The sequence below is a fragment of the Anopheles funestus genome, chromosome 3RL (genome assembly GCF_943734845.2).
Source record: "Anopheles funestus chromosome 3RL, idAnoFuneDA-416_04, whole genome shotgun sequence".
In the NCBI taxonomy this organism is placed as follows: domain Eukaryota; kingdom Metazoa; phylum Arthropoda; class Insecta; order Diptera; family Culicidae; genus Anopheles; species Anopheles funestus.
In genome coordinates this window covers 7,962,040-7,989,009 of record NC_064599.1, presented here as the reverse complement: position 1 = coordinate 7,989,009, position 26,970 = coordinate 7,962,040, and the positions used below count along the sequence as shown (strand labels likewise).

The following is a 26,970-nucleotide window of genomic DNA, read 5'->3' as shown; positions in this document are numbered from 1 at the left end:
TTGAAGTACAATCATCCAAAAACACAGGCTACCCAATTGGATATGCCGTTAAAGTTTTCTGTTTTTGCTTAATTTTTCGTAAAAGCATCTTCTTGTTTCCAGCCAGCCTGGCAATGCGCGCATCTTTGCTTTACATCTTGTTTGTGTGTATTCATTACATTCATACATGTTCTGTGTATGTTTACCGCTGTAAATAAATTGACGATCTATCAACTTTCCTCCTTCCGATGGAACCTTTTTTTTTAATTCTAGTACTACAACAATCAATGGAGCCACGAGGTATTACTAACAAATCCATAACTTACACTCACTCGATACTACTATTGCCGTTTTTGATTTTGATTTTTCTTTCGCTCAAGCGCTGTATTGGAGGCAGATATTTGCAAACTCGTAGCGAATTTACACATTGCCTTTCTATACACACATGGTTTTTTTTTTACTTTCTTTCTTCAGAATCGAACTTAAAACACAGTAATGCTTGGTATTTTTTTGGATCACAGTATTGCTAGTTATTCAGCTTACTATAATGCCACACACACATTCAACCTAAACTGCAATGGTTTTTACCAAAGCCAAAAGAAAACTAAAACTTTTCTTGTCAAATTTTGCATTTCGTTTTTTTATAATAAAAGATGCATTATTTAAATCGATATTTAAATAAAACTAAAGCAAAATATGCTTAAAAGCTGTGAGTCAGTTTTGTTTTTCGTTCATCGTGTTTTTGGTTTTTTCCTCGATAAATCAATTTTGACGCCACTTTTTACCCGTTCTGTTTGGCACAGTGTTTTTGCTTAACAACTTTGCTTGTGATTGCTTCAGCACGCATCCATCTATCTTTATCAGAAAGAAATATTGTCCTTTACTAAACATTTTGCATGTTTTAAAGTTTTTCCCTTTTATTGCATGACAAAGTGAAAGTTTTTTTTTTTAAACTTTTACACATAAAACAAAGGAAATGTAATGGAAAAAGGATGTTGTAGTTTATCTCAATCTCTTTTTATAAATATGAGATAAATAATTGAAAAAAAATTAAATTTCATATCCTCTCTTTCCTTTGCGTTATATATGTGAAAACTCATTTAAATTCTTACCGTCCATTACTTGTTCATCTCACCAACCCTTAAATGTGGGCTGTGTATGTATACGGCCCTGTCTTCAGATATTTACCTTCTTATACTACTTACAATAAGCCTTTTCGCCAACCATTCTGTTCTTATTTACCCTCCACTATAATAACTCCCGGTAATATCTCACACATGACTGCGATAATCTCCTTTCCCGGTCTACTTTTTTGTTTTGTTTATTTCGTTTGTTTGTTTTGTTGCGTTCCCGCCACCAATATAACCCATCGGACTCGTTCTAGGAAGTAGAAGAACTACGACGACAAGTTGCACTAGAAACGTCCTCCACCAGTAAGCGGGACAAATCCGATACCGAACTGCCATCCGAGTTTGAGTGTTGCTTTTGCACGTCAAAGGTACATTACAGCGAATTTGTTCTATTTTTTTTTTGTTCATTCTCTGTTAAATTTAAATTAATGTTCGAAAATGATCTTCAATTAGCTGTACGTCGCACTGTGACGTTGAATATCGGTTTGTTTGCATTTACTATTTACGGTTTTGAAAACAAAAAACATAATAATACAACTGTCACTAAATTAAGAAGCAAAACCTTAGCAACAAAAGGTCATTCGGATTAGGAAGATTAATTCGGGTAATTCTTACCAAGGCGCACACAAAAACGAATATCGCAAGGCATCACTCTTTCCTTGGTAGTCACACCAATTTATGTCACCAAAGTGTAGCAATTGGCACCAGTAGAACACATAGAATGCAATGAAGAGAAACTTAATAAGGTTCCAAAAAAAGAAAAAAAAAGATCGCCCTTAACGGCCAGTTCTCTCAACAGTCCCCGTTGCACGTTGACAGTTGACATTTACGTTCTCGAACGCTCGTTCCATCGATCGTGCTTAGCACAGGCACACCAAAAAAAAAAAAGAAAAACACACAAGCAGGTATATCTCTCTTCATCGCTTCTGCTTATCAGCTTTCGGGAGCTGCAAAATAAATACGGAAATTCACATGAACACACGAACATTCCGTACACGGGCGACATACGACGTAAAGCGAGGCGCGGATAATTTGTAGCCAATTTCACCTCTCATCCTCTACGGAAGGTTGAGATATTCTTGCTTCTGTCTGTTGGATGTGCGTTCCGACCATCCAACCATTCCCCGACCCCGACACCCATCGTTTCGTCCAAAGTCGTCCATTAGGTCCATTTTGTGTCCACCCTCCGTTCCGGGGGTGAATGGGAACATTAGTAAGGATGACTTAAATCACTTCCTGACCCCTAAACACCTCCCATCAGGCAGACCGTACCCCCAGTTCCGTCCTGTAGCCTTCCGGCAGTTAGTCGAGATCGTTTACGATATCCTTCCCATGTTTCCCATGTCGCACACCGTAGGCTCTAATAGGCATCTCGCACCCACCCCCCCCCAGAAAGTAGAAGCAAACACCGCAATGCATCGTTTCGTACCTCCATTTACGGCACAGCATTCTTCCGGTGGGGTATTGTGATAAAAATGGCACCAGCACCGCCTGACGTCACACTGCTATTTATTTCCCGATAAGCCGCCCTATGGGGACAACAATGTCTCACGTCGAAAGGAGGGCCCAAAAAGGGCACGGGTGGGGGCTGGGGGAGCTATCGTAACGGTCACCCACGTGTACCGCTCCCGTGCAAATGGTTCTGTGTTTTACTGTATTTAATTTTGTTCTGCCCTTCGTGCCATTTCCTTTCGGCGGGGCTTATTTACGTGCTATAGTTCTCTCTCTCTATTTTGGCTACTTTTGCACCTTTCACAAACACTCCGAACCGGATGCCAAGGGTTTGCTCCGCCGTGTCCTTACTGGGGCTGCTCTAATTCGAATCGATACATTCGCTTCACCATTCACCGGTGTGCATAAGCGTTTGAAATGGAAGGAAAGAAACCAAATTACCACGCTATTAGCATAAATTGATGTTATAATTTTCCCTCCCAAATAGACACTTGTGCCTGTGCTTCTTCATCGTACGATTCCACGCGTTCTACTGCCAGTTTGCCATTAAACCTTCCCCAATATCTTCAATGTTCTCTTCCCTTTTTTCCCCTACGAATTCATCCGCTTACCTTCCAATATAGAAAATGACAAAAAATTATCAACACAAGAACGGATCCACGTTCCAAAAACCAATGCCAAGGTGTCAGTTGGGCATTTGGAATTGCTGTTTCACTCCACAGTTTTCGGTTTTATTGTTCCAACTCACTTCCGGGTTGTGCTTGAAGGTCCAACAACTGCCAATAGTTCGTTCATTGGAGGTTCATTGGACAGACCTGGTAGAATAGAACCCGTCATCCTTCCGGTTTCAGTCTTCCATCTAGTGTCAGCGGAATTGGGCGCTCTATTTCCTTCTATCTCTTCGGAAGTAAGAACTTAATTTATAGACACAGAGTTTAGATTTGATTTTGGCAGGGCAACTTCATTACCTTCCATCAGGGTTTTCCTTGGAATTCGGAGTGCCAAAGCGCGGGCATTGGAGCCTTGCGTCTCTGGACTAACTCGTGTGGCGTAACTAACTATGAACCCATCCTACATTTACTTAAGAATTCGTGGGATTCTATCATTTTGCTTTGCTTTAGTGACTAACTGCATAGTCGCAAGCCAGCCTGTTCTAATGTAAGCTGCTGCCATTGTGAAAGTCTCATAAGAAACACATAAGAGCAAAAACTACACATTTCATTCAATACAACACCACTACATGCGCTAAACACACTTCATGTTTGTTTGTTTGTTTGATTGTTCTGTTTATCTCGTTCGTTAGATCACTTTTTTTGTATCCGGTTTGTTATCTCTCAAAAATTTATATTCTTTGTTCTCCTCTGTATTCATTTGTTTGTTACTATTTATGTGAAAATGCAATGTATTTTGTTCTTTTTCTCTCTCTCTCTTCTCACTTCTACTTTTCTTGCTATTCTCGATATGTTACCATTTTATTCGCCCCCAACATGGTACACTAAACAATCATTCATATTTTTTCACGGTACTACGCCATATTTGTTTTGTTTTTCCTTATCACAACTTCATCACACCAAAACACACGCCATACATGTGCGGCCATACGTTGCAGTATTACGATTGTGATTGTAATTTCGCACCCGACTCACCTTACTACATGCCACAAAATGCACCGTGCCTACACTACGACGATCAGTTACCACACTACACAGAACTGTCCCACCAACTGAGCCGATCGAACCACATTACTACCAATTTCCAGAATCCGCAGGAATGCCACACCGAATGTATTCCGCTGCGTTCGAAAAGCGTATGACATTTGCTGCACACCTACGGCAGTTCCTCGCGTTCCAGCGTCCACGGGTACGAAGGGAACTCCGGTGCGAAGGAGGCGGAAATAGAGCTGTAGTTGGAGCCGGTGGTGGGTGTTCAAGCTGGGAGAGCAAAGCCACCAAAAAATGGGGGTATCGCTTCAACTCAACTTAACCCTAGAGACATCAGTAACAGCAGAAGAAACGAAAACATATCAAAACTAACACATCCGGTACGGGACGGATCAAGTTCCTGGTTTTGATGCTCTGTCCTTTTTGGGATTTGCGATCAGCTCGCTTTCTCTCTCTCTCTTTCTCTTTATCATTGAAATTACACTTTACCCCTTACAACGTTTACACACCGTGATGATGATAATTCGCCAGTATCGTAAGCCAGTGCGTTGCGGCTACAAATACGAAACGATCTCCCAAAACATCTCTTCTCTCGAGTTGTGTTCATTGATGTCCCTTTTGTGCGAAAAAAAACAAAAACCCATATAATGCAGCTTGCTCGATTGACGCTACGATCACAGAGAAAAATGCATTATCACAGGTGAGTTCCGCGGTATGCAACCGTGGAGATTCCTTGTTTTGTCCTAACTACTGCTAGACTGCTTCACCAAATAATGATTTACAAACCAAAAAAAAAACACATTGTTGCGCTCCCGTTGTATTGTTCCTTACCTGGATACAAGGCTAAAACCCTGTGATTCTTTCGCATATTGCAACTAATTTCTTTCCAAGTGCTTGCGCCATTAACATTAACAAACCGATTGGATGGATGACCTGCTATTGGAACAGCCTCTACTATCACTAAACACCCAAGGAACAGCAACAGTCCTCACTACCCACCACCAGCCTTTCGCAGCTACCTTTTGTTGTGCGATTTCTTCACTCAATTTGACACTCCTGTTTTTACGTCGCTACCTGTTTGTGTGTTTCCTTTGTGTTAATTTGTTTGTTTAACATTTGTGGTGTGCTTTTTTTGTAAAGTCTAATCGTGAAAAATTGATATAAATTTTGACGCATTACTTACGCTGGTACCTTCTTATTTGAGTGTGTGTCCTTTTGTGTGTTCTGTTACTCTTTTGAGGTTATCGGGGATACCTGTCAAGAACTAGTTTCGAAACTTCGAATATATTTCTATTCTTCGGTTTTCTTTTTCACAAATACCTTTTGCATCTTCTTGTCACAATTTGAACTTTTTAAAAGAGTTTGATTGTATAAGAAAACAAATCTTAAGCTCCCTTTTGCGTAAGATCCTGCCAATAAATCCACGTCAATAGAAAGTCTACTAAGAGCAAATAAAAACATCTCCACCAATGGTGCAATGACAGATGGTCAATAAATTTATCTTCCATTGTTGTGCTTGAAACATTCATTTCGGACAGACGTACGTACGGCCTTACAATAACAGCAAAACACTAGGATTTCGCTCACTAACTGAGCACGGTTTTTGGGGAGATCTAGGAAGAGTCCTACCGAACACACCGAACGTCAAAGTTGATTCAATGATTTACGAAGCTCATTCAACGTTGGTACGAAGTGTAGATTGGTAGCAAGATTTGCTCCGTAAATGGATATCCCACATGCATGTTCCTTGATGAACGCGGTCAAGGATTTATGGTGGATTTGTGGAGAAGAAAAAGACAATCTGTTTATGTACTGCAAGCCCGGCCTTATCGGTCACGGGCGTGTTTGCTGAACGCTGAACAATTCATCAATTTCACCAGTCTCCGATTTACACCCTTCCAATTGCGTGAGACTCCAACAACGGTGAAGACGCTTGATGGTCGCTACTTCAAGTCTTCAAGTCACTGAAAAGGAATAGTGGGGGATACTGACGATAGTAAATATTATCCATAAATAACTGATTGTTGACAAAACTTAACTCAATCCACAAACCCACACAATCTCGGCCAGTTTCTGCTAGAAGCTTGGTAACATACGATTTTTTTGGCTCCCCTTTTATATCGAAGCTCTTGCTCTACCCTCTCGATATATGTACAACACTACATCACATCTTCCCATCTGTGGTACACAAACTCCCGCAGGACAAAAAAGGTGGCAAGTGTGAAGAAAAGAGCAGCGGCGAATGGAATGGAAAGTAAACAAAAATCCCCACACAAAGGAGATGCAGAACTTAGAACATGGCTTGATACAAAATATGACGTCAGCAAAGCCAGGCGCCGCCAAGGAGATGCGTCCGTGATTCGTCTCCAGTTTTTTTTTTTCGAGTGAAGAATATTTATTGCCCTCGGATACAATTCACCAAACAATCGTCTCGGGAACGGGAATGCGACTCCCGGGAATGGGAGTTACAAGGCAGTGCGTGAAACCTGGTGTGGTGCTTGACAAATCTTCCTAACCGCCGTACCATTGCCCCGAGATGGATGATGGGTTGTTTGGCCGGGTGCTTCTTGTTTCATTTCGTAGATTGGAAAACCCGTCCCGGGCTTTGTGGGTCATTTTTGACCACGTGGCTCGAGTTTAGTGTTAAGAATGAGTGCTTCACGATCCTCCAGAATAACAAAGAAGAGCAAGCAAAAAACCCGGCCTTTTTTGCAAAGAACCATTCAAGCAATCATCATCATTCCGCCTTATGTTTCATTCATTTGTTAACGGAAGACAAATATTGAACCAACGAATTTGCTGCTTTCACTTCCCGTTCCCATTTTCCGATTCCCGGATGTTTGTAATTTCCAAATCGTACACTTTAGACCAAAAAATGGAAGATTTATCGATAAAATATGCTAATCGCTTCTCATGCATCATATTTCGTTCCCTTTCCGGATCGTTTTTCAACACATTTCTTAGCGGGCAAGTGGCAAACAAAAAAACAAAAGCAGAAAAAGCGAATAGTCAATTTATTTTAGGTCCACCCTTTCTTCTTTGTATTCTGTGTTCGCTACATAACAACAGTTTTGCGTTGGTTTGGGGTTTTTATCAACCATTGGGAAATTGACAAAAACAAGATGTTTATTGATCCTTTTCCATCCGGTTTTTACTGCTAGCAACATTCTCTTGTATATATGTACAAAAACCTAACCTTAATCGTATAGCATTCCACACTTTATGCAAGAACTCTCTAGTAAAGTACCTAAACTCCTTTAGATACCCCAGAAATTCTAGCTTCGATATCTTCTTAAATAATATGTGCAAAGTATGATGCATAACTTTAGGCGTTTTACGCAACAAACCCCTAAAGGTATGCAAGTTGCACTTCAAAATCAACTCCTGAAATATTTACATTACTTTTAAACAAGATTATTCCAGCGCTAATGTAGATATGTTGTAAATATTCTTCCTTCCCTGCAACAAACTCATGTTTCCTGTCCAATATTCGCCATCTTCACAACAACAAAAAAAACTTAAAATTCCCCAAATTTAATTACACTAACTGAACAATCTGGTCAATAGCCCCCCAAATGTGCGTGATCGTGTGCGTCTTTGTGAGAGTTACTGATTTATCTTTACCGAATTGATCCCCATCGAGCTTCCCACAACCTTTTTCAGGGTCGGGGTGTTAATTTTGAGTTTAAGAACCATTTTGTAGATACAATGACGCAACCAGACGGAACTGGGTTGTTTCTTTTACAGTGTATCGCGTTATTTTGTCTTTTTGTTTGAATTTTGTTTTTTGAAAAAGAGATCCATTTTTGTGTGCGCGCGTGTGTGTGTGTTTTTATGTGTGGTTTTGCGCTTTAATATGTGTTGTCTTATTGGAAAAAAACCATCATGACGAATTTTTGGTAGAAGAAAGGAATTCAAAGACTACCTCATGATGGTTTTTTTTCCACTAAGAGTAACATCTCCGAAACGTGTCTCATTGTTATTTAGTTTAATTTTCAGCCATTTTTTGTTGTTGTTGTTTAATTTCTCTTTCTTCGTGTGGCCTCTTCGCGTGTACGGTTTGGACCAACGCCAGGAGTACAAAGAGTTCATCGATGCCGAGGGACTGATGCCACTTCCAACGTCCGACTTCCATACGACCGTGTGCATGGAGATGCGGATGCTGAAGAACAGCATGAACAACAACTGCATTGCAACGCCGAACCAGTTCGGACCGAGCACGATCTCCTACCCCTATCCGTACATGGACACCCCGATAAAGCATCCCGCGAACGGTGGTGCCGGCAACAACGGTGGCAGTGGAAGCAACGGGGGTGGCAACAATGGTGGAAACAACGGTATGGGAGGCGGTGGCCCCAACGGAGGTGGTACCTTCATCAACAGCAACAGCAACAACGGTGATCTGGCTAGCGTCGATAGTTCCGACACGTACGCTAGCTGTCAAACGCATCCATTCCTGTCGCAGGCCGACCTAACGTCGGACATTGTAGATATGTCATTCGATTTAGATACGTTAGATACGAATAATTTGTACATAAACCCGCTAGAGAAAGACTCGCAGCAAAAGCAGCAGCTGCACCAGCAGCAACAGCAGCAGCAGCTACTACTGCTGCAGCAACGACCGACGGCTGGGCCGCGATCGCAGGTGAAGAAAAGTGCTTCCGGAGATACGGCGTTGCGCAGCTTGGGCGCTAGTCCGATGGACGACGAGTACCGCCAGTTCCAGACGCCGTTCGATGCGACGGATCGGGGCAGTCACGTCAGTCTGAACGAGACGCCCGTGCCCAAGCATCGCAAGACTCGCTTCCAGCAGAGTTCCGCATCCACGTCCACGGCCCTAGCGGCGGTGGCCGCGGCCAGACCGAAGACACGCTTCGAAAACCTGAAGTCATCGATCGAAAGTTTGGAAGAGGCGGGTGCAACCGGTGGCGGCGGTAGTACCGGCGGTTCCGGTAGCAAAAAGTCGCGCCGTTCTTCCTTCATGCCGGCGAAAAGTCTTGCCTCGGCCACCAAGCTAATCAATCAACATCTGTTCGGCATTCCGAATCCGGCACCGAAAGGTAAGCGGAACCGTGCGCAGTGACGCAGCTTTCCTTCGCTAACACCACCGTTGTTATCGTCAGACACGAGTCTAAAACTACCCAAAATCTCTCATTGTTTCCACACATTCCACACTTACCATACGCTACAGAGACACACTTTCTTACTTACGCTTACAAACCAACATTTACATACAAAAAAGCTTCAATCGCAAGGTGGATTCAAATCAAACCACTTTCAATGTGCGATTGATGCTCATTTTCAATTATAAAAAAGCTTAACAACTTTCTTAACATTCTCTCACACAACACACACACACCTCTAATACAGTTCGATGTTACTCTACAGTACATGTTTTGTGTCCTTTTTGTTTAGTTTCACACTACATCCTTGTTATCATTTGCTTTCAATTGGGGTAAAACAAACGAAACAAAAAGTATGATTTAAAATTTTAAATTGCTTTATAATGAATTTGACCTTTAAACGTAACTCCTGTTCACAACAAATAGATTTTTCTGGGGGGGAAAGTTATCGTTCGACTGTTTCTTCGTTATTTACGTTGTTAATGTTAATGCTTCTACGGTTGAGGGTGAACAATACCTCCCAACCGTTTATATTACTCTAATGCTTTGTACTAAATGTTAGTTTCTTCGTCATTTCTTACCAGATTATGAAGGGAGATGTCATCAGAGAGTATAACTATATAAAACGTTGTATGTTGTTTATTTATTGCTCAAATTACAATGCTAGCTTATTCAAGTGGATGCTAGGGCCCTAAATCCTGTCTTTAATTTCCTTTTATTTTTACTTCTTAAATTTCCACATTCGGTTTATTCTACAACATACCTTAACATACTAAGCAAAAGACTAACCTATTTAACATAAACAAGCAACTAATACATCCATACGAAACACATTGAAATAACATATTGCCATTCTATCTAAACGTAAACGTAAACGGAAACATGTCAAGTATGGAAGTCGCTGCCTAATGAAATCTTTAATTGCATGCAAAATTATCTCTCCTCTCTCCTCCACCCTCCCCTGCTACCCCTGATCCACTTAATGTGTCAATTTGGTAATCAACAACAAAAACTAAAAAAACACACACACACCTCCCCTTCATCTTCCCTTATTTCGGCCACAACGCAGATGCAATTGCTGATACTAAATTGTCCTCCATATCCATAGATTCGCTAGAAACGTCACCTCAATTAGAAACACATCGAAGATCGAAATCGATCCTTAAAAACAAATCCGAAGCGTCGCGTCTTTTGTCCGATCCGGAGAGTGAACGGCTCCTGGCAGACAATATGTCCGGCTCCGGGATCTCGGATAATGGTGCCAACATGGTAAATTTGCATTTTGAACTCTATTTGTTTTGAATGAACTTTTACTTTGCCGTTCCGTTTCTGGTTTGAATATTTCTCTTTAAGCCGTTTACTTTTTTTCTTGATTTTGTTTTGGATTCCTTGTTTTTCTTTTTGATTTCCTGTTTTTACTCGTTCTAGTTCCAATTTGTTTTTTCTTTTTTACGTACGCCTGTACACTAACCATTATTAGTCTTTACTAAATGGATTGAATAGATTTCACTACCCAAAAACATTTTGCTCCGCTTTCTGTCTCTTCTCTCTTCGTGTCTGTCTCTTTCCTTCCTATCCCTATCTCTCGTTAAATCTCAACTGATTTATTACTTCTACTCGAGACCATAAAACAAACTTAGAGTCAATGTAAAGATTCTAAGATAGAGATACCCTTAAATGGCAAGTTCCTCGTTTGAATAGCATTGATGTTTAATATTTAGTTTTTTTTTCCTTTTCAAAACAGCACTGTATAAAAAGCTCTCCTTTCTTCTAGATTTTTGTAGCTTTTGGTTTTACAATCAATTTGCCATTTCTTTGTATTATAAATGAATTTTGTAGATAGATGAGTACCTTTTTTTGTCACATAAATTGTAATAATAGTTGTGCGATATTTTCCATCACGTTGAGATTGTGAGAGATAGTCCATTTGAGTACATCTTCATTTATACGTTATCCGTCGTTACTAAACAATTCGCTTTCTGTAAATGTGTACCCCCTCCATTTCCTCGTTGTTGCTGTGTTGCGTTTGTTCGTTAGTTTCTCTGTTTAGCTGTTTAGCTGTATACGTTAGCAAGAGCCGGAACACGTTTGAGCACGATCTGTACGAGATAGCTGCTCGATAGTTTCCGATAGTTGTTCCGTACGCAAAGCAAAAAGGTACACGGCATCGGTCTACCAACCCATAATCGATTAATCTTTGCATCTGGCGTTTGTCTAGGGGAGCGACTCAAATACTGATTACTCCGGAAGTACGATGATTGCAACATCCATCACGCCGCTCGTACAGCGGCACCGGCTTACGCACCAACGATCGACACCGGCCTCGCTAGGTGCCACTGCCAAACCGTTGGCGGCGAGCAAATTCTCCCAGCCGCGCTACTCACAGGAGGAGGTCACGCGGCAAAGCAAACCACAGCTGACACGTGGTGTCGGGATCGGTACGTACGTCGATCATCTCACCGGTGACCGGCGGTTGGATTCTGGTACTAGAGAAAGTAGCACAGGTAGTGTAGCCAACTGCATCTATGCCGGTCTCATGGCGGTGTCTGACAGCAACATTCTGCTTTTTTCTTATTATAGAATCGGAAACAGCATTCTCAACATATCTTGCCGCTAGTAACAGCAATAGTAATAAGGATAAGGCATCGTTCGCCGGTAGCAGTTTAACGTCGAGTGACGAAAGCAAAACAACCACTAGCAGGGGCAACTCGGTCGAAAATCACGGTGGCAGCAGTGGGTATGGTGCGTCATCTTCGTAGCAGGTACATGATCACATTTGTCGCTATTCGTCCCCTATAAGAATAATTTCATAAATGGCTGTTTTATCGATTGAACTTCCAGGAAAAGCCGTCTTCTGGCGGACAAAACATTCTCGGCGAATAGCGAACTGGTTCGTGAACAAACACTAGACGGCGAACGATATCATCGAACAGGCTGCTAGTGTGCTTAGTGATCACTAGAACTAGAGCTCCTCAGCAGTAGCATCCCCGCTCCAAACCCCAAAAAAAAAGAAGCCGATCCGGGGAATTGTAGCACAGAGCATTCATCACCTGGAGTCAGATCATCTCAACGCGTCAGTTTAGAATATAACAAAATCATCAGTGTGGAACCAATCCTCACAAAACCCCACCATCGAAACATCCTTAGTGTAGCGACCGATCGAGTAAGCAACGCTAAGTGTTATTCAGAGAAACGACGGGTTGCGCGTGGCTGTGGCAAAACAAATGAAACCAAAAACCGGAAAAAGCAAATACTGCCCTCCATCCGCGATTTCTAGTAGTGTTTGGCGTATCGTACACATAAAACGTTTTCGCCGCAGTTAGGGTAAGGGGCAATATGGGTAGGGGAGTGAAGCCGTCACCACCGTCACACAGTTGCGGAGCGATATTGTAGTGTATGTGGTCCCCCCTCCCCCGGAGGGGCGGAGGAGGGGGTGTGGACCATTGACCGGTAGCTTAACTTTGTATGTGTGGTAGCGTTACATTTTAGCTGTGGATCAGTAGCAATCTTAGTAGTAACACCTGTGACAACTCGGAGCTGTATAAGAAACCAAAGATAAAACCCACTACTGTACATAGTACACCATCACGTGCTGTAAGGCAGTATAACCACACGCATAACGGAACAGACGCAGAAAAAACGTTCACAAACCGAAACCCAAAAAAAGGAAGAAAAGGAAGGAATAACGTTACCTACACTGTAACCAACTGCACTGAATGTTTAAGCGGTTCTCTTTTTACTGATTTAAAACTCAAAGGCTTTTACTAGGTAAGGAACGTTGTTTGGTTGGCGGTTGGTAGCCGACAGGACAGCGACAGCAATGCAAAAAGGCGATAGTTACATTACAGAGTAGGGAATGCTTACTTTTAAGCTACAAATTGCACAAACTCGACTGACACTTGACGATGGGAAATTGCGGCCTGGTTTGGGTAGTGTACGTGGACGCTCAGCAAAAACGGTCCTGCTGTCCAACAAATGTACCCAAACAGGCAGTCGCACCCAGTAAAACAGACAACACACAACATACAGCTTCCCGCCGCAATGCCATGCAAAGTATGCAAACAAAAACAAGCCTTCCCTTTGGAGGTGATATTTTAAACAAAAAACTGCACACTTTACTTACATGACAGCGAGGACTCGCAAACCACCGCCGCCACCGTCTAACTCTACATTACAGGATATTATGAACTTGATACAATCTACAAAGCAAAAGCAAAAAACTAATCGAGTGATCGACCGGTTCCATCCAGAGCGTTTCCTTCTCAAACATTTTCTAACATGCAAATCTTCAGGGGTCAAGACTTTTTAACCCCCCCCCCTTGTGAGCGGTGTGCCGTGAATGATTTTGTTCTGTTTTTTTTTTTTTACTGGGGGACTTGATTTCACCCGTTTTTTGGTAACATCTTGTTAACCGTTTATAATAGTGAATCACACACACAGTGCTTTGTTTGTGCTCGCAGTCCGAACGCAGTTTTTTGTTTCGGGCACGACGGCAGCTTACGGAAATTGTTGTTCCCCTGTTCTAAACATTTTCTAAACTATTCCAAGCGCTTCTGGCTATTCGGAGGCGTTCGTAAAGTACGAGTGAAAGTAACAATCGATACGAACACGATCGACAATTAGGCTAAACCTCAATACCCCGTATACTAACCCCCTCGAACAATGCGAACAATATTTTCGATTACATAGACAATCAAGTGATTTCTTTTGTCGGCGGAACACTGAAACCCATCCGTTACAAAATGGTGTTCCCGACACGAAAGTTACCCTCCCCGGGGGTTCGGTTGTACGTTGAAGAACCATTGTGATTCTTCATCCACATTCACTCTTCAACACATTTGATACGGCCACTGGACGCGAGTGGGAAACATTTACATACACGGCCTTTAAAATTAAGTCCAATACCAAAAACAAAAAAAAGGGATAAATGTGAAGCGCATACAAAAGAACTTAACCTACAGCTTACAATCGAAAGCAATACAATCTTATCACGTACACTCTTTTACACCTATTGCATCATAGCCATTTCATTCACAGCAGTATGAGGAAACCAAGGGGAAATGAAATACAATCGAAATTAATAAGCAAGTATACAAAACAGAGCACACAATTTTACTGTTTCACATTTTCTTCCGGTACTTGACATTTGATGCAAAAGAAATAAAAAAAAAACAAACTCTGGCTTACACAAGATAGAGCAGGCATCAACATTAACTTAACTTATCTTGTCCGCATCCCCTATATAGCATTAAATATCTGATTGCGAACGAAACGATGATGTTGCGTAGAATTGTGTCGTGTAGATCGGCTTTGCTATACAACGCAACTTTAGGATACCGTTGTGCTTGAGTTTTCTTCTGATACAGCCAAGAACGTGAGTAACGTAACGCTATTATACCTAAATAAATGTTCTTCGGCTAAGCGATGTTGCTGTGTACGTTTTGCGTAGTAGCCAAGCTAAAAAACAAAACAAATCGGAATACTAATATGATAAACAAAGCAAAACAAACAAAACAAAACGAATGCACGAATAGTACTTACACACTGAAAGGAAGAAAGGTGAAAAAAGAAACATAACTTACACAAACACTATACATGCAAAACATTGTGCTAACTGTTTCATTAAAACGTATAACTAACGCTCGAACGAAGCGTGCTGCAATATGCTTGCCTACATTAGCACTAACAGTCCATATAATGCATAACAACCAAAAAAAGCAACAAAAAAACGCATCACCTAAACTGAGCAAAATCGCACATCGAAAACAAAAGGAGAACAAATTCAACAACAACAACAAAACCATACAAACAAACGCGTACTAACATTACAACAGTCGCTTAATTATGCAACTCAAAGTTGAACCTCTGTTTCATCTACACCACTACTCACCAACAACAAAAAACTACAAAAACACAACAAGCAAAAAATAACACACTCAAACAAAAAAAAACAAACGTAATTATTATAAATAAGAGAATGGCTTATATCTGTGATTTAAATAAAAGAAATAATACACACACACAAAAGAGAAGAAAAAAACACTATGAAAGTTTAAGTAAGATGTTGAATGAAAAAGCTAAGAAACGATACAAAAAGAAAGGAAAAGAATCAAAAACAAACACGCAACAGCATAATATAAATCAGCAAAAGGATATAAAGAGGGGTGCGTGTGTGTGTGTGTATATTAGTGCGGGAGTATATGCAAACAAAACTAGCAAATGAGATTGAGAGAAAGAAACACAAAACAAGAGAGCGCAAGATAAAAGAAAGAGAGAGAGAGAGAGCAAGCAAGAGGGATAAAGAGAGATGTTATTACAGAGTGTTTAAGATGATAAGCGAAGTGGACGTAATACGTTAACATTGAATTATTAAAACAAGAAAATTGAAACGTGCTTTTTAAATATTTTCTATATGAAGACATTACATTATATAGATATATACATATATACAATTACCAAAACGACAAAGGAGCAAAAACCGAATATAAGAAAGTAAAAGAATGAAGGAAAAAAGAGACAAAACAAAACAAAACAAAACGATACACTCACAACCAAAAAACAAAACATATGTAGTAAAGGACACATCTGTAGCACAAATTTGCAATCGCATAATGGTTGGTAACAAGTGGGGTGGGGTGAGGGGAGGAAAAGAGAAACACATACAACATACACATACTAGTGCATACAAAAGGGAAAACAGCAAAATGAAACAAAAGTGACAGAATGGAGGTGAATATGGTGCACCTAACACAAGCGGCAATGGAAATGTGTCCGAGGGGTCTGAAACGAAACTGCAAGCAGCAGTAAAAGCGGAAATGTTAGCAAAATAGATAATTCAAAAAATGTTACATTAAATTATACTCTTATATATATATACATACGTATAGATATACATATACATAGAGAACGTAATGTGTAAGATCGTGTACAATGCTAAGTCTCTATCGTTACGACTAGAAGTTAGGTTATCATGCACTCGTCAAATCATCTCCAATCACAAAAAGAGTGTTGTGGCCACCATTATTACGCTCATAAAACCCAGTTTTCTAGCGAAACGCCAACAGCAGCAAGGCTCAGTTCGATAATACTATCCCAAAATCCCTATTGCTGCTACTAGTAATATACTATCACAACTACTACCCAATACTTCTACCATCATTACTACTACGACGCAGTTACTTATACTTTTCACCATTTTGCTACCAATAGAATCCGATGGACATTCTGCACTTACAGTTCTCAATGTAACCAACATAACCATTTACTACCAACTACTACCAAACGTTAGTATCTCTTCAGGTATTCAGGCAGCAGCTTAATGGTGGCACAACATTCACAGTTTTCTTTTCCATTGCATTGTTTCCTTGTTCGTTCGCACTAGCCAAGCGAAATATGGCACCATTCACCATTTCAGTTCTCCTCCTTTCTCTCTCTCTCTCTCTTTCTCTTTCTCTCACTCTCACTCTCTCTCTCTCTAGTCCTGTTCTAGTCAATTTTTAAGATGGCAGTAGCAAATAGTGATGTTATTGTATGTAGTTTAATTGTTTAATTTTCAACTGTTCGGTTTTAGTTGTAACGGTGCTGTGGGGCAAAATGTTACTTAGTTTGTATTGTGGTTTTTTTATGTTTACTCTATAAACATATAACTTTTCAGTTTAATCTACACTTGAGGCAAATAAACAAACAAAAGTTATTATTTACTGTACGAGTGCCGGTTAAGTTTACTTTCTTGCAGCAAGAAAAGAAAGCTAACAGCAGCTTGTGTTTTTCGCGTTGATCCATTCCACCATCGAACATTTTCTTTTGTTTGTTGGCATATTCATGGCTCAGAATCATCAAACGTTGCGCATCCATTTCTTAACTCATCGAACACACCAATCAAACAAACAAAGAGAAAGTGAAAGAAGTTGTTCACGCGTTTATGGTAAGCGTCGAACAAAGGTAGTGCAAAAATAAAGTAAATCAACAAACGAGCGCGGTCTAGCAATGTCCTAGTTTTTTTCCAAAAACAACCAAACAAACAAAAACACATATAAAAAAAAAGTTGTATAAAAAAAAACACATTTCGGAACAGCACATAAAACACACGTGGCACGAAGCGGAATAGTCTGTAAACAAAACAAAAGAAAAAGAGATTATTTATCATGCTACGGAAAAAGCTACATCCAGAATTCAACCTATTTGTCGGTAAAGCGGAATAATATTAAGCAAAAAAAAAAGGTACAGCAAAGTCAAAATTACGATTTAAAACAAATGTTTGAACGTTTAGGCAATTTGTGTCTTCGTTTATGAACACTTCTAGGAAACAAAATCCCAAAAAAATAAAAGCGACAAACTGTAAGATACGATATCTCATCACATCTCGCTTGTGGCCATTTCTAGCAAATGGAAGCAAAACGCGTAATGCCTACCAACAAAAACAAAGAAACACTTTTCGAAACAGGCCAACGAAAAATAGTAAGAGAAAGCAAAAGAAAACAACATAATACTAACAAAAGCACAAAGAAAACAGCTGGTAAAACCGATAAAGTCCAACCATGGTGTAAGAAATAGTGAAAAAATCATCCTACAACTAATTAAGAAAGCAACATTAGCGGTCGGAAAACATGTACAAACGCAAAACAAAACAGAACACAAAACAAGAAACCGTTAAAATTCAAATTGTTCGCACTTTTGGCGATTTTCTAATCATTTTTTTCCTTTCTTTTGTACCATCAACCATTCCTTCACAGTAAGTGCAAGAATTTCGGACGCCGTAGTACGCAGCATTTAAATCACTTACCTTTTGCAGTTCACTACAGTTATAGAAGGGAGACTTTGCTTAAATTTATCTCTTTCTCTCTATCCCTGTCTCCCTGTTTTATTCACTGTCAGAATGTGTATCCTTGCCGGGTACACAACCGAAGGAATTCAGTATAAAAAAACCCTCCCCAAAAAAATAGATATTTATATTGTAACACAAAACAACGCGCAACAATCACAACATTTTTGCGATACACGTTTACGGATATTACAATACGGAAGAGCAAATATTAATTAATCACCAGCATAACACATACACACAGACATTTTCGTGCACTTTCCAAACGTATTGTATGATAGCCGAAAAATAGACAAACGAGATGGTTGGTAGGAAAGAAATTAACATTCAAACCACATTAAGCGGTAAACGACAGTGAGAAACTTAACACAAAAGCTGCAACACAAACAAGCAAACAAACAAACAAACATGTTTAAATTGTTGCAAACGAACCGCATGAAAAAATGTATCGAAACTGAGTGAACGTTGTACATTTATTCGAGAAGCGTTTCAGTTGGATCGTATCGTTTCACAATCAAATGCAGCATCACATATTTAGTAACATTTTAATTCCGTACAACCCCATTCACATTGAAGTAAAGACACAACTTTGACAAAAGTTAAACAAAGAAACAAACAAAAGGAAAAGACAAACATTAAACGAAACATAACTAACGAGCACTACACTGCATGTTTTCAGCAAGCAATCAACCGAAAGTAAAACAACACTTAGTCAAAGGACAGTTAAGTATGTTGAAAGTATGAGCAGAGGGAGAGCGGGAAAAGAGACGACGGGAAACATTATGTAAAAGTGGCACAATTCGATGAAATAATGAGAACAAACGATAATTCAAATAAAAGAAATAAAAACTCAAACAAAATTATGTTACGGATGTGTTTGGGATTTATATTCAACCTGGTATTGCCAGGATAGTTTGCCTAGGTAAATTGTATAGTAATTCTTTTTTCCATATGATCATTATTTAAAATCTTTTACTAGTTGTTTTATCTCGATCGCGAAAGTTTGTTTCGGTTTTCTGCAGCAAAATCCTCGGAAAGTGGTCCTTTTCTGCATTCGAACTGCAGATATCTGTCATATTGGTATTAGTGATCGATAGAAAAAATGTAAGAAGAGAACATCCCACAAAAGAGGTGACATTAACAGTCGCACGCACGCGAGATGCAAGCGAAAAACCCAAAACGATTTTTCAACAGCAAGAGAGCATCTATAAGCATCCAAGAGGAGGAGGTAACAGTGAATTTGTTGCAGTAAGTTTTTCTCCACTCGAATAACGCTTTAAATTAAAAATAAAAAATAACGAAAAAATTTTAAAAAAAATTTCAACTCGAAAATTTCATAAGGCTTACCCCTTACGATTTTTTTGAGAAATTTTGCAAAAAAATTTAAATTGTTTTATTTTGATGCTAGTGGGTTGCAATGAGTTTCTTTTCACTCAAATAATGCTTGAAATAAAAAAAAGAATAAAAAAATTAAGAAAATTAAAAAAAATCTAAAAATTTAAAAGTTACATAAGGCTCATTTTTGCACCAAGTTTTGCCTATACCTTGGGCAGTATCCAACGGATTGCCAATCTTTAACTTGTGGTCGATAGATGGCACCAATGGCTACATTTTCTTCTTGGACGGCCATGCCCTCAGATGTATAAGCCAGAAGTTATGCGAGGAACCAAGTTCCTTACCCTGTTTGAGAAAATGTAAAATTTTCCTCATTTTTGAGCAATATAGCAAAATTTTTAAATGTGATATATTTTCATGGGAATTTGTTGCAATAAGTTTCTTTTCACTCAAACAATGCTTTAAATTAAAAAAAGGTAAAAAATATTGAAAAAAATTGAAAAAATCTATAAATTTGCCAAGGCTCCTAAATCTCCTAAGGCTCATTTTTGCACCAAGTTTTGCCTATAACTCGGTCGGTATCTAACGGATCTCCAATCTTTAACCTGTGGTCGATAGATGGCACCAATGGCTACATTTTCTTCTTGGACGGCCATGCCCTCAGATGTCTGTGCCAGAAGTTATGCGAGGAACCAAGTTCCTTACACTGTTTGAGAAAATGTAAAATGTTCCTCATTTTTCTGCAATTCAGCAAAATTTTTAAATGTGATATATTTTATTGCGAATTTGTTGCAATAAGTTTCTTTTCACTCAAATATTGCTTTAAATTAAAAAAAGAATAAAAAATCAAAAAAAAATTTCAAAAAAATTTTCCACTCGAAAATTTCATAAGGGGTACCCCTTGCCATTTTTTTGAGAAATTTAGCAAAATTTAAAAATTTGTTTTATTTTAATGCGAAATTGTTGCAATAAGTGTCTTTTCACTCAAACAATGTTTTAAATTAAAAAAAGGTAAAAAACAATGAAAAAATTGAAAAAATCTATAAATTTGTCAATCCACTAAGGCCCATTTTCGCACCAAGTTTTGCCTATAACTCGGTCGGTATCCAACGGATTGCCAATCTTTAACCTGTGGTCGATAGATGGCACCAATGGCTACATTTTCTTCGTAGACGGCCATGCCCTCAGATGTCTGTGCCAGAAGTTATGCGAGGAACCAAGTTCCTTACCCTGTTTGAGAAAATGTAAAATTTTCCTCATTTTTCTGCAATTCAGCAAAATTTTTAAATGTGATATATTTTATTGCGAATTTGTTGCAATAAGTTTCTTTTCACTCAAATATTGCTTTAAATTAAAAAAAGAATAAAAAATCAGAAAAAAATTTCAAAAAAATTTTCCACTCGAAAATTTCATAAGGGGTACCCCTTGTCATTTTTTTGAGAAATTTAGCAAAATTTAAAAATTTGTTATATTTTAATGCGAAACCGTTGCAATTAGTTCCTTTTCACTCAAACAATGTTTTAAATTAAAAAAAGGTAAAAAACAATGAAAAAATTGAAAAAATCTATAAATTTGTCAATCCACTAAGGCCCATTTTCGCACCAAGTTTTGCCTATAACTCGGTCGGTATCCAACGGATCTCCAATCTTTAACCTGTGGTCGATAGATGGCATCAATGGCTACATTTTCTTCTTGGACGGCCATGCCCTCAGATGTCTGTGCCAGAAGTTATGCGAGGAACCAAGTTCCTTACCCTGTTTGAGAAAATGTAAAATGTTCCTCATTTTTCTGCAAATCAGCAAAATTTTTAAATGTGATATATTTTATTGCGAATTTGTTGCAATAAGTTTCTTTTCACTCAAATATTGCTTTAAATTAAAAAAAGAATAAAAAATCAGAAAAAAATTTCAAAAAAATTTTCCACTCGAAAATTTCATAAGGGGTACCCCTTGCCATTTTTTTGAGAAATTTAGCAAAATTTAAAAATTTGTTTTATTTTAATGCGAAATTGTTGCAATAAGTTCCTTTTCACTCAAACAATGCTTTAAATTAAAAAAAGGTAAAAAATAATGAAAAAAATTGAAAAAATCTATAAATTTGTCAATCCACTAAGGCCCATTTTCGCACCAAGTTTTGCCTATAACTCGGTCGGTATCCAACGGATCGCCAATCTTTAACCTGTGGTCGATAGATGGCACCAATGGCTACATTTTCTTCGTAGACGGCCATGCCCTCAGATGTCTGTGCCAGAAGTTATTCGAGGAACCAAGTTCCTTACCCTGTTTGAGAAAATGTAAAATTTTCCTCATTTTTGCACCAAGTTTTGCCTATAACTCGGTCGGTATCCAACGGATCTCCAATCTTTGCCTGTGATCGATAGATGGCATCAATGGCTACATTTTCTTCTTGGACGGCCATGCCCTCAGATGTCTGTGCCAGAAGTTATGCGAGGAACCAAGTTCCTTACCCTGTTTGAGAAAATGTAAAATGTTCCTCATTTTTCTGCAATTCAGCAAAAATTTTAAATGTGATATATTTTATTGCGAATTTGTTGCAATAAGTTTCTTTTCACTCAAATATTGCTTTAAATTAAAAAAAGAATAAAAAATCAGAAAAAAATTTCAAAAAAATTTTTCACTCGAAAATTTCATAAGGGGTACCCCTTGCCATTTTTTTGAGAAATTTAGCAAAATTTAAAAATTTGTTATATTTTAATGCGAAATTGTTGCAATTAGTTCCTTTTCACTCAAACAATGCTTTAAATTAAAAAAGGTAAAAAATAATGAAAAAAATTGAAAAAATCTATAAATTTGTCAATCCAGAAAGGCCCATTTTCGCACCAAGTTTTGCCTATAACTCGGTCGGTATCCAACGGATCGCCAATCTTTAACCTGTGGTCGATAGATGGCACCAATGGCTACATTTTCTTCGTGGACGGCCATGCCCTCAGATGTCTGTGCCAGAAGTTATGCGAGGAACCAAGTTCCTTACCCTGTTTGAGAAAATGTAAAATTTTCCTCATTTTTGCACCAAGTTTTGCCTATAACTCGGTCGGTATCTAACGGATCGCCAATCTTTGCCTGTGGTCGATAGATGGCATCAATGGCTACATTTTCTTCTTGGACGGCCATGCGATCAGATGTCTGTGCCAGAAGTTATGCGAGGAACCAAGTTCCTTACCCTGTTTGAGAAAATGTAAAATGTTCCTCATTTTTCTGCAAATCAGCAAAATTTTTAAATGTGATATATTTTATTGCGAATTTGTTGCAATAAGTTTCTTTTCACTCAAATATTGCTTTAAATTAAAAAAAGAATAAAAAATCAGAAAAAAATTTCAAAAAAATTTTCCACTCGAAAATTTCATAAGGGGTACCCCTTGCCATTTTTTTGAGAAATTTAGCAAAATTTAAAAATTTGTTTTATTTTAATGCGAAATTGTTGCAATAAGTTCCTTTTCACTCAAACAATGCTTTAAATTAAAAAAAGGTAAAAAATAATGAAAAAAATTGAAAAAATCTATAAATTTGTCAATCCACTAAGGCCCATTTTCGCACCAAGTTTTGCCTATAACTCGGTCGGTATCCAACGGATCGCCAATCTTTAACCTGTGGTCGATAGATGGCACCAATGGCTACATTTTCTTCGTAGACGGCCATGCCCTCAGATGTCTGTGCCAGAAGTTATTCGAGGAACCAAGTTCCTTACCCTGTTTGAGAAAATGTAAAATTTTCCTCATTTTTGCACCAAGTTTTGCCTATAACTCGGTCGGTATCCAACGGATCTCCAATCTTTGCCTGTGATCGATAGATGGCATCAATGGCTACATTTTCTTCTTGGACGGCCATGCCCTCAGATGTCTGTGCCAGAAGTTATGCGAGGAACCAAGTTCCTTACCCTGTTTGAGAAAATGTAAAATGTTCCTCATTTTTCTGCAATTCAGCAAAAATTTTAAATGTGATATATTTTATTGCGAATTTGTTGCAATAAGTTTCTTTTCACTCAAATATTGCTTTAAATTAAAAAAAGAATAAAAAATCAGAAAAAAATTTCAAAAAAATTTTTCACTCGAAAATTTCATAAGGGGTACCCCTTGCCATTTTTTTGAGAAATTTAGCAAAATTTAAAAATTTGTTATATTTTAATGCGAAATTGTTGCAATTAGTTCCTTTTCACTCAAACAATGCTTTAAATTAAAAAAGGTAAAAAATAATGAAAAAAATTGAAAAAATCTATAAATTTGTCAATCCAGAAAGGCCCATTTTCGCACCAAGTTTTGCCTATAACTCGGTCGGTATCCAACGGATCGCCAATCTTTAACCTGTGGTCGATAGATGGCACCAATGGCTACATTTTCTTCGTGGACGGCCATGCCCTCAGATGTCTGTGCCAGAAGTTATGCGAGGAACCAAGTTCCTTACCCTGTTTGAGAAAATGTAAAATTTTCCTCATTTTTGCACCAAGTTTTGCCTATAACTCGGTCGGTATCTAACGGATCGCCAATCTTTGCCTGTGGTCGATAGATGGCATCAATGGCTACATTTTCTTCTTGGACGGCCATGCGATCAGATGTCTGTGCCAGAAGTTATGCGAGGAACCAAGTTCCTTACCCTGTTTGAGAAAATGTAAAATGTTCCTCATTTTTCTGCAATTCAGCAAAATTTTTAAATGTGATATATTTTATTGCGAATTTGTTGCAATAAGTTTCTTTTCACTTAAATATTGCTTTAAATTAAAAAAAGAATAAAAAATCAGAAAAAAATTTCAAAAAAATTTTCCAGTCGAAAATTTCATAAGGGGTACCCCTTGCCATTTTTTTGAGAAATTTTGCAAAATTTAAAAATTTGTTTTATTTTCATGCGAAATTGTTACAATAAGTGTCTTTTCACTCAAACAATGCTGTAAATTAAAAAAAGGTAAAAAATAATGAAAAAAATTGAAAAAATCTATAAATTTGTCAATCCACTAAGGCCCATTTTCGCACCAAGTTTTGCCTATAACTCGGTCGGTATCCAACGGATCGCCAATCTTTAACTTGTGGTCGATAGATGGCATCAATGGCTACATTTTCTTCTTGGACGGCCATGCCCTCAGATGTCTGTATGTCTGTATAGAAGTCTCAGATGTTTCTATAAATATGCCAATCTCCTAAGGCTATAGGCTTTTTTTAAAAGTAATTTCGCAAAATTTAAAAAATTGATATATTTTAACGAAAATACCAACTACACGATTTTCTAGAATGATGGCTGCACGAGAGAAATGATTGTTACCTCCTTCGTTGGATGCTCTCTTGATTTTTGATCACAGATGATCACAGAAATCCTGAAAACGATCGTTTTCAGGATTTTAAGTAACAAAAGAGCATCCTACAAAAGAGGTAGTTCTTCATTGAAATATTTCACAAATAATTTCTACGGAAACATTCATTAAATATTTCAAGGAAATTACTGCAATATATTCCTTTCACCTAGAATTTTCACCGGGGTGGCATGTGACAGTTGGTTTACAGATTGAAATTTATTTATTTTAGAGAATTTTTTAAATTGAGAAATGGGACATATATCGTAACGATTTCATTATAAGTTTATGTTTTTTGGTCAAACGTAACACGTGTTCCGAACGTGTTCATATAGCGCCAACTTTGTTTTCCGCCTTTTCCCAAGTGTCAACCATCATGTCAAGATGTTTGTTTGATAACATCACGGCATTTTTCTTTTCGGTCTAGTTTCCCTTGCATTGCATCGGCCAAGTTTTCCATTACATCCCATTACAAGGAGTCTTACGAATGAGTGGCTTCGTACCAAGCGATAAACATTTGCACGAGGTTCTGATATTGCTGTACAACATGAAGAAAAGTGCAGCTGAAGCCCATAAAGAAATAGTAACAGCGTACGGGGAGCAGTGCATTAAGGAAGCCACTTGTCGGCAAAGATTTGCACAGTTTAAGAAAGGCGACTACACGTTTAAGGAAGAAAGCGGATCGGAAGCGAACAAAATGCACAAAAACGCTTAAATGTGACAAGAAATCGGATAATTTTTGAAGCTTTCAATTGACTGCGTTTGAAATATCCGCACGATGACCGTATAGCGACATGCGAAGCTACCGTTCAGGCAAAGAAGAAGATACAATATATGATTATTGGTTAAACCTCGAATAAATATGAAGAATTTGTCTTTTATCTGTAAGAATCCTGTATTGCCGGTTTATTCATCCTGCTCTCCATTTTTCAATTTACCAATGACTAGTGTTAAGTCTTACCAATGCTAAGGCTAACGAATCAACATCTAAGATGCAGTTTCCTCTGCAACGATAGCTTCATCCCATGGCCCGTTAATGTTGTTTTTGTACCTTTGTAAGCGAACAAAAAGCCACGGACAAAACAGATTCACAAAGGCCAGTGTGCTTATGTACGTGTAGAGAATGATATGGGAAATAGATTGTAGGAAATAGCAGCACACAGCAATGGAAAGCACTAGCAACTGCACGCTATACAATTTACGCACCAAAAATGGACCTAACGCGAAGAATACGGCCGCCACTTCTAGCAGAACGAACGCGTGCAGCGAAGAGGATAGCCGTGATGCTAGGCATATAGAACCGAAAATGGCTGCGTTCAACGAAATAGCCTTAGAAACGAATGCCGCTGATACGCCGTAATCGAAGAAGATCAAATGCAGAACCAGTACGAAGAAAGTCATCGAAAAGATTGTGTCTGTGCTGATGCTGTTGGTGAGCGTGTGGAGAAGTGGCGAAAAGATGAATCCAAACACGAGTACTGCTAGTGCTGTTTTGCAGTCTTCTACGAACTTGGCCAGCTGTACCTCACGTCCGGCGTAGACAAAGTAACCAATGATAGTTCCGACTGCTGACTGCGCAAATAGCACCTTCGCTCCGATACGTTCCAGGTAGAGATGGTGGAAAATGACCAGGAATGCCGTCACGACCGAAATCTGCTGGCTGAGTTTTGTTGCACCGGCGAATGCTTCCTGGGATGTGTATGTTTTCAGATTCACGTTCGTCTGCATGTCCTTCAGGAAGGATGGATCCGTATAATTATCCGCGTAGTCGGCGTTTTCGTATAAATTTTTCTTCCATGATTTGCGGCTGAATTCGGGAGTTGCCATCAAAACACTTTGTTTACGTGCTGGTGCAGGTACGAATGACTGAAAGGTTTGTTTACGTATTTTTGTTATTTTCACAACGTATACGATAAGCGTGATTAGATGAATTTAAGGTAATTTAGCACCTTTCTAACTCACCTTCAACAAACTTTAATTATATCTACAGGAAATTGTGCAAATTGCGAAATTAAACAATACAACCAGCGTCTTGTTCACTGCAAGCTTTTAAATGAAAGTGATCTAATTTCAAAATGAAGAACTCAACCGCAGCAATATAGACAGCCAGCTCCGGTCAATTTGAAACCAAGGTTATTTTATTTATATGAATGCCTACTGACCTTGGTTTCACC

At 38.7% G+C, this 26,970-nt stretch overlaps 2 protein-coding genes and 1 long non-coding RNA gene across 12 annotated transcripts in view; 1 reads left to right on the top strand and 2 right to left on the bottom strand.

Moving 5' to 3' along the window:
- The window catches only part of LOC125770632 (potassium voltage-gated channel protein Shab), a 94,691-nt gene extending 75,662 nt beyond the window's left edge, over window positions 1–19,029 (top strand). For 6 of the 10 annotated variants that reach the window (XM_049440493.1, XM_049440494.1, XM_049440492.1 and 3 more), the window contains 7 exons: window positions 253–279; window positions 1,364–1,477; window positions 8,298–9,282; window positions 10,415–10,614; window positions 11,564–11,849; window positions 11,926–12,107; window positions 12,187–19,029. In XM_049440493.1, coding sequence (XP_049296450.1) covers window positions 253–279; window positions 1,364–1,477; window positions 8,298–9,282; window positions 10,415–10,614; window positions 11,564–11,849; window positions 11,926–12,104 — 1,791 coding nt within the window. In that variant the 3' untranslated portion in view covers window positions 12,105–12,107; window positions 12,187–19,029. Of the gene's footprint in view, window positions 1–252; window positions 280–1,363; window positions 1,478–8,297; window positions 9,283–10,414; window positions 10,615–11,563; window positions 11,850–11,925; window positions 12,108–12,186 lie in introns of those variants that run through there. The other 4 variants (XM_049440496.1, XM_049440495.1, XM_049440497.1 and 1 more) reach the window with 4 other exon arrangements.
- A 2,479-nt stretch (window positions 19,030–21,508) lies between these two features.
- LOC125770751 (uncharacterized) lies at window positions 21,509–23,212 on the bottom strand. The gene is made up of 3 exons (XR_007419233.1): window positions 23,107–23,212; window positions 22,393–22,581; window positions 21,509–21,868 (listed from the first exon to the last, which is right to left on the bottom strand). It is a non-coding gene; the product is annotated as an uncharacterized LOC125770751 (long non-coding RNA).
- Window positions 23,213–25,000: 1,788 nt separating this feature from the next.
- On the bottom strand, window positions 25,001–26,876 carry LOC125770707 (phosphatidylinositol N-acetylglucosaminyltransferase subunit C). The gene is made up of 2 exons (XM_049440644.1): window positions 26,759–26,876; window positions 25,001–26,662 (listed from the first exon to the last, which is right to left on the bottom strand). The coding sequence occupies exon 2, from the start codon at window positions 26,621–26,623 to the stop codon at window positions 25,784–25,786; it is 840 nt and encodes a 279-aa protein (XP_049296601.1). The 5' UTR covers window positions 26,624–26,662; window positions 26,759–26,876; the 3' UTR covers window positions 25,001–25,783.
- Window positions 26,877–26,970: the final 94 nt, after the last annotated feature.

What these genes read in the sequence shown, in the direction of transcription:
- LOC125770707 (XM_049440644.1), bottom strand. Translation starts at nt 26,623, where the DNA reads ATGGCAACTCCCGAATTCAGCCGCAAATCATGGAAGAAAAATTTATAC.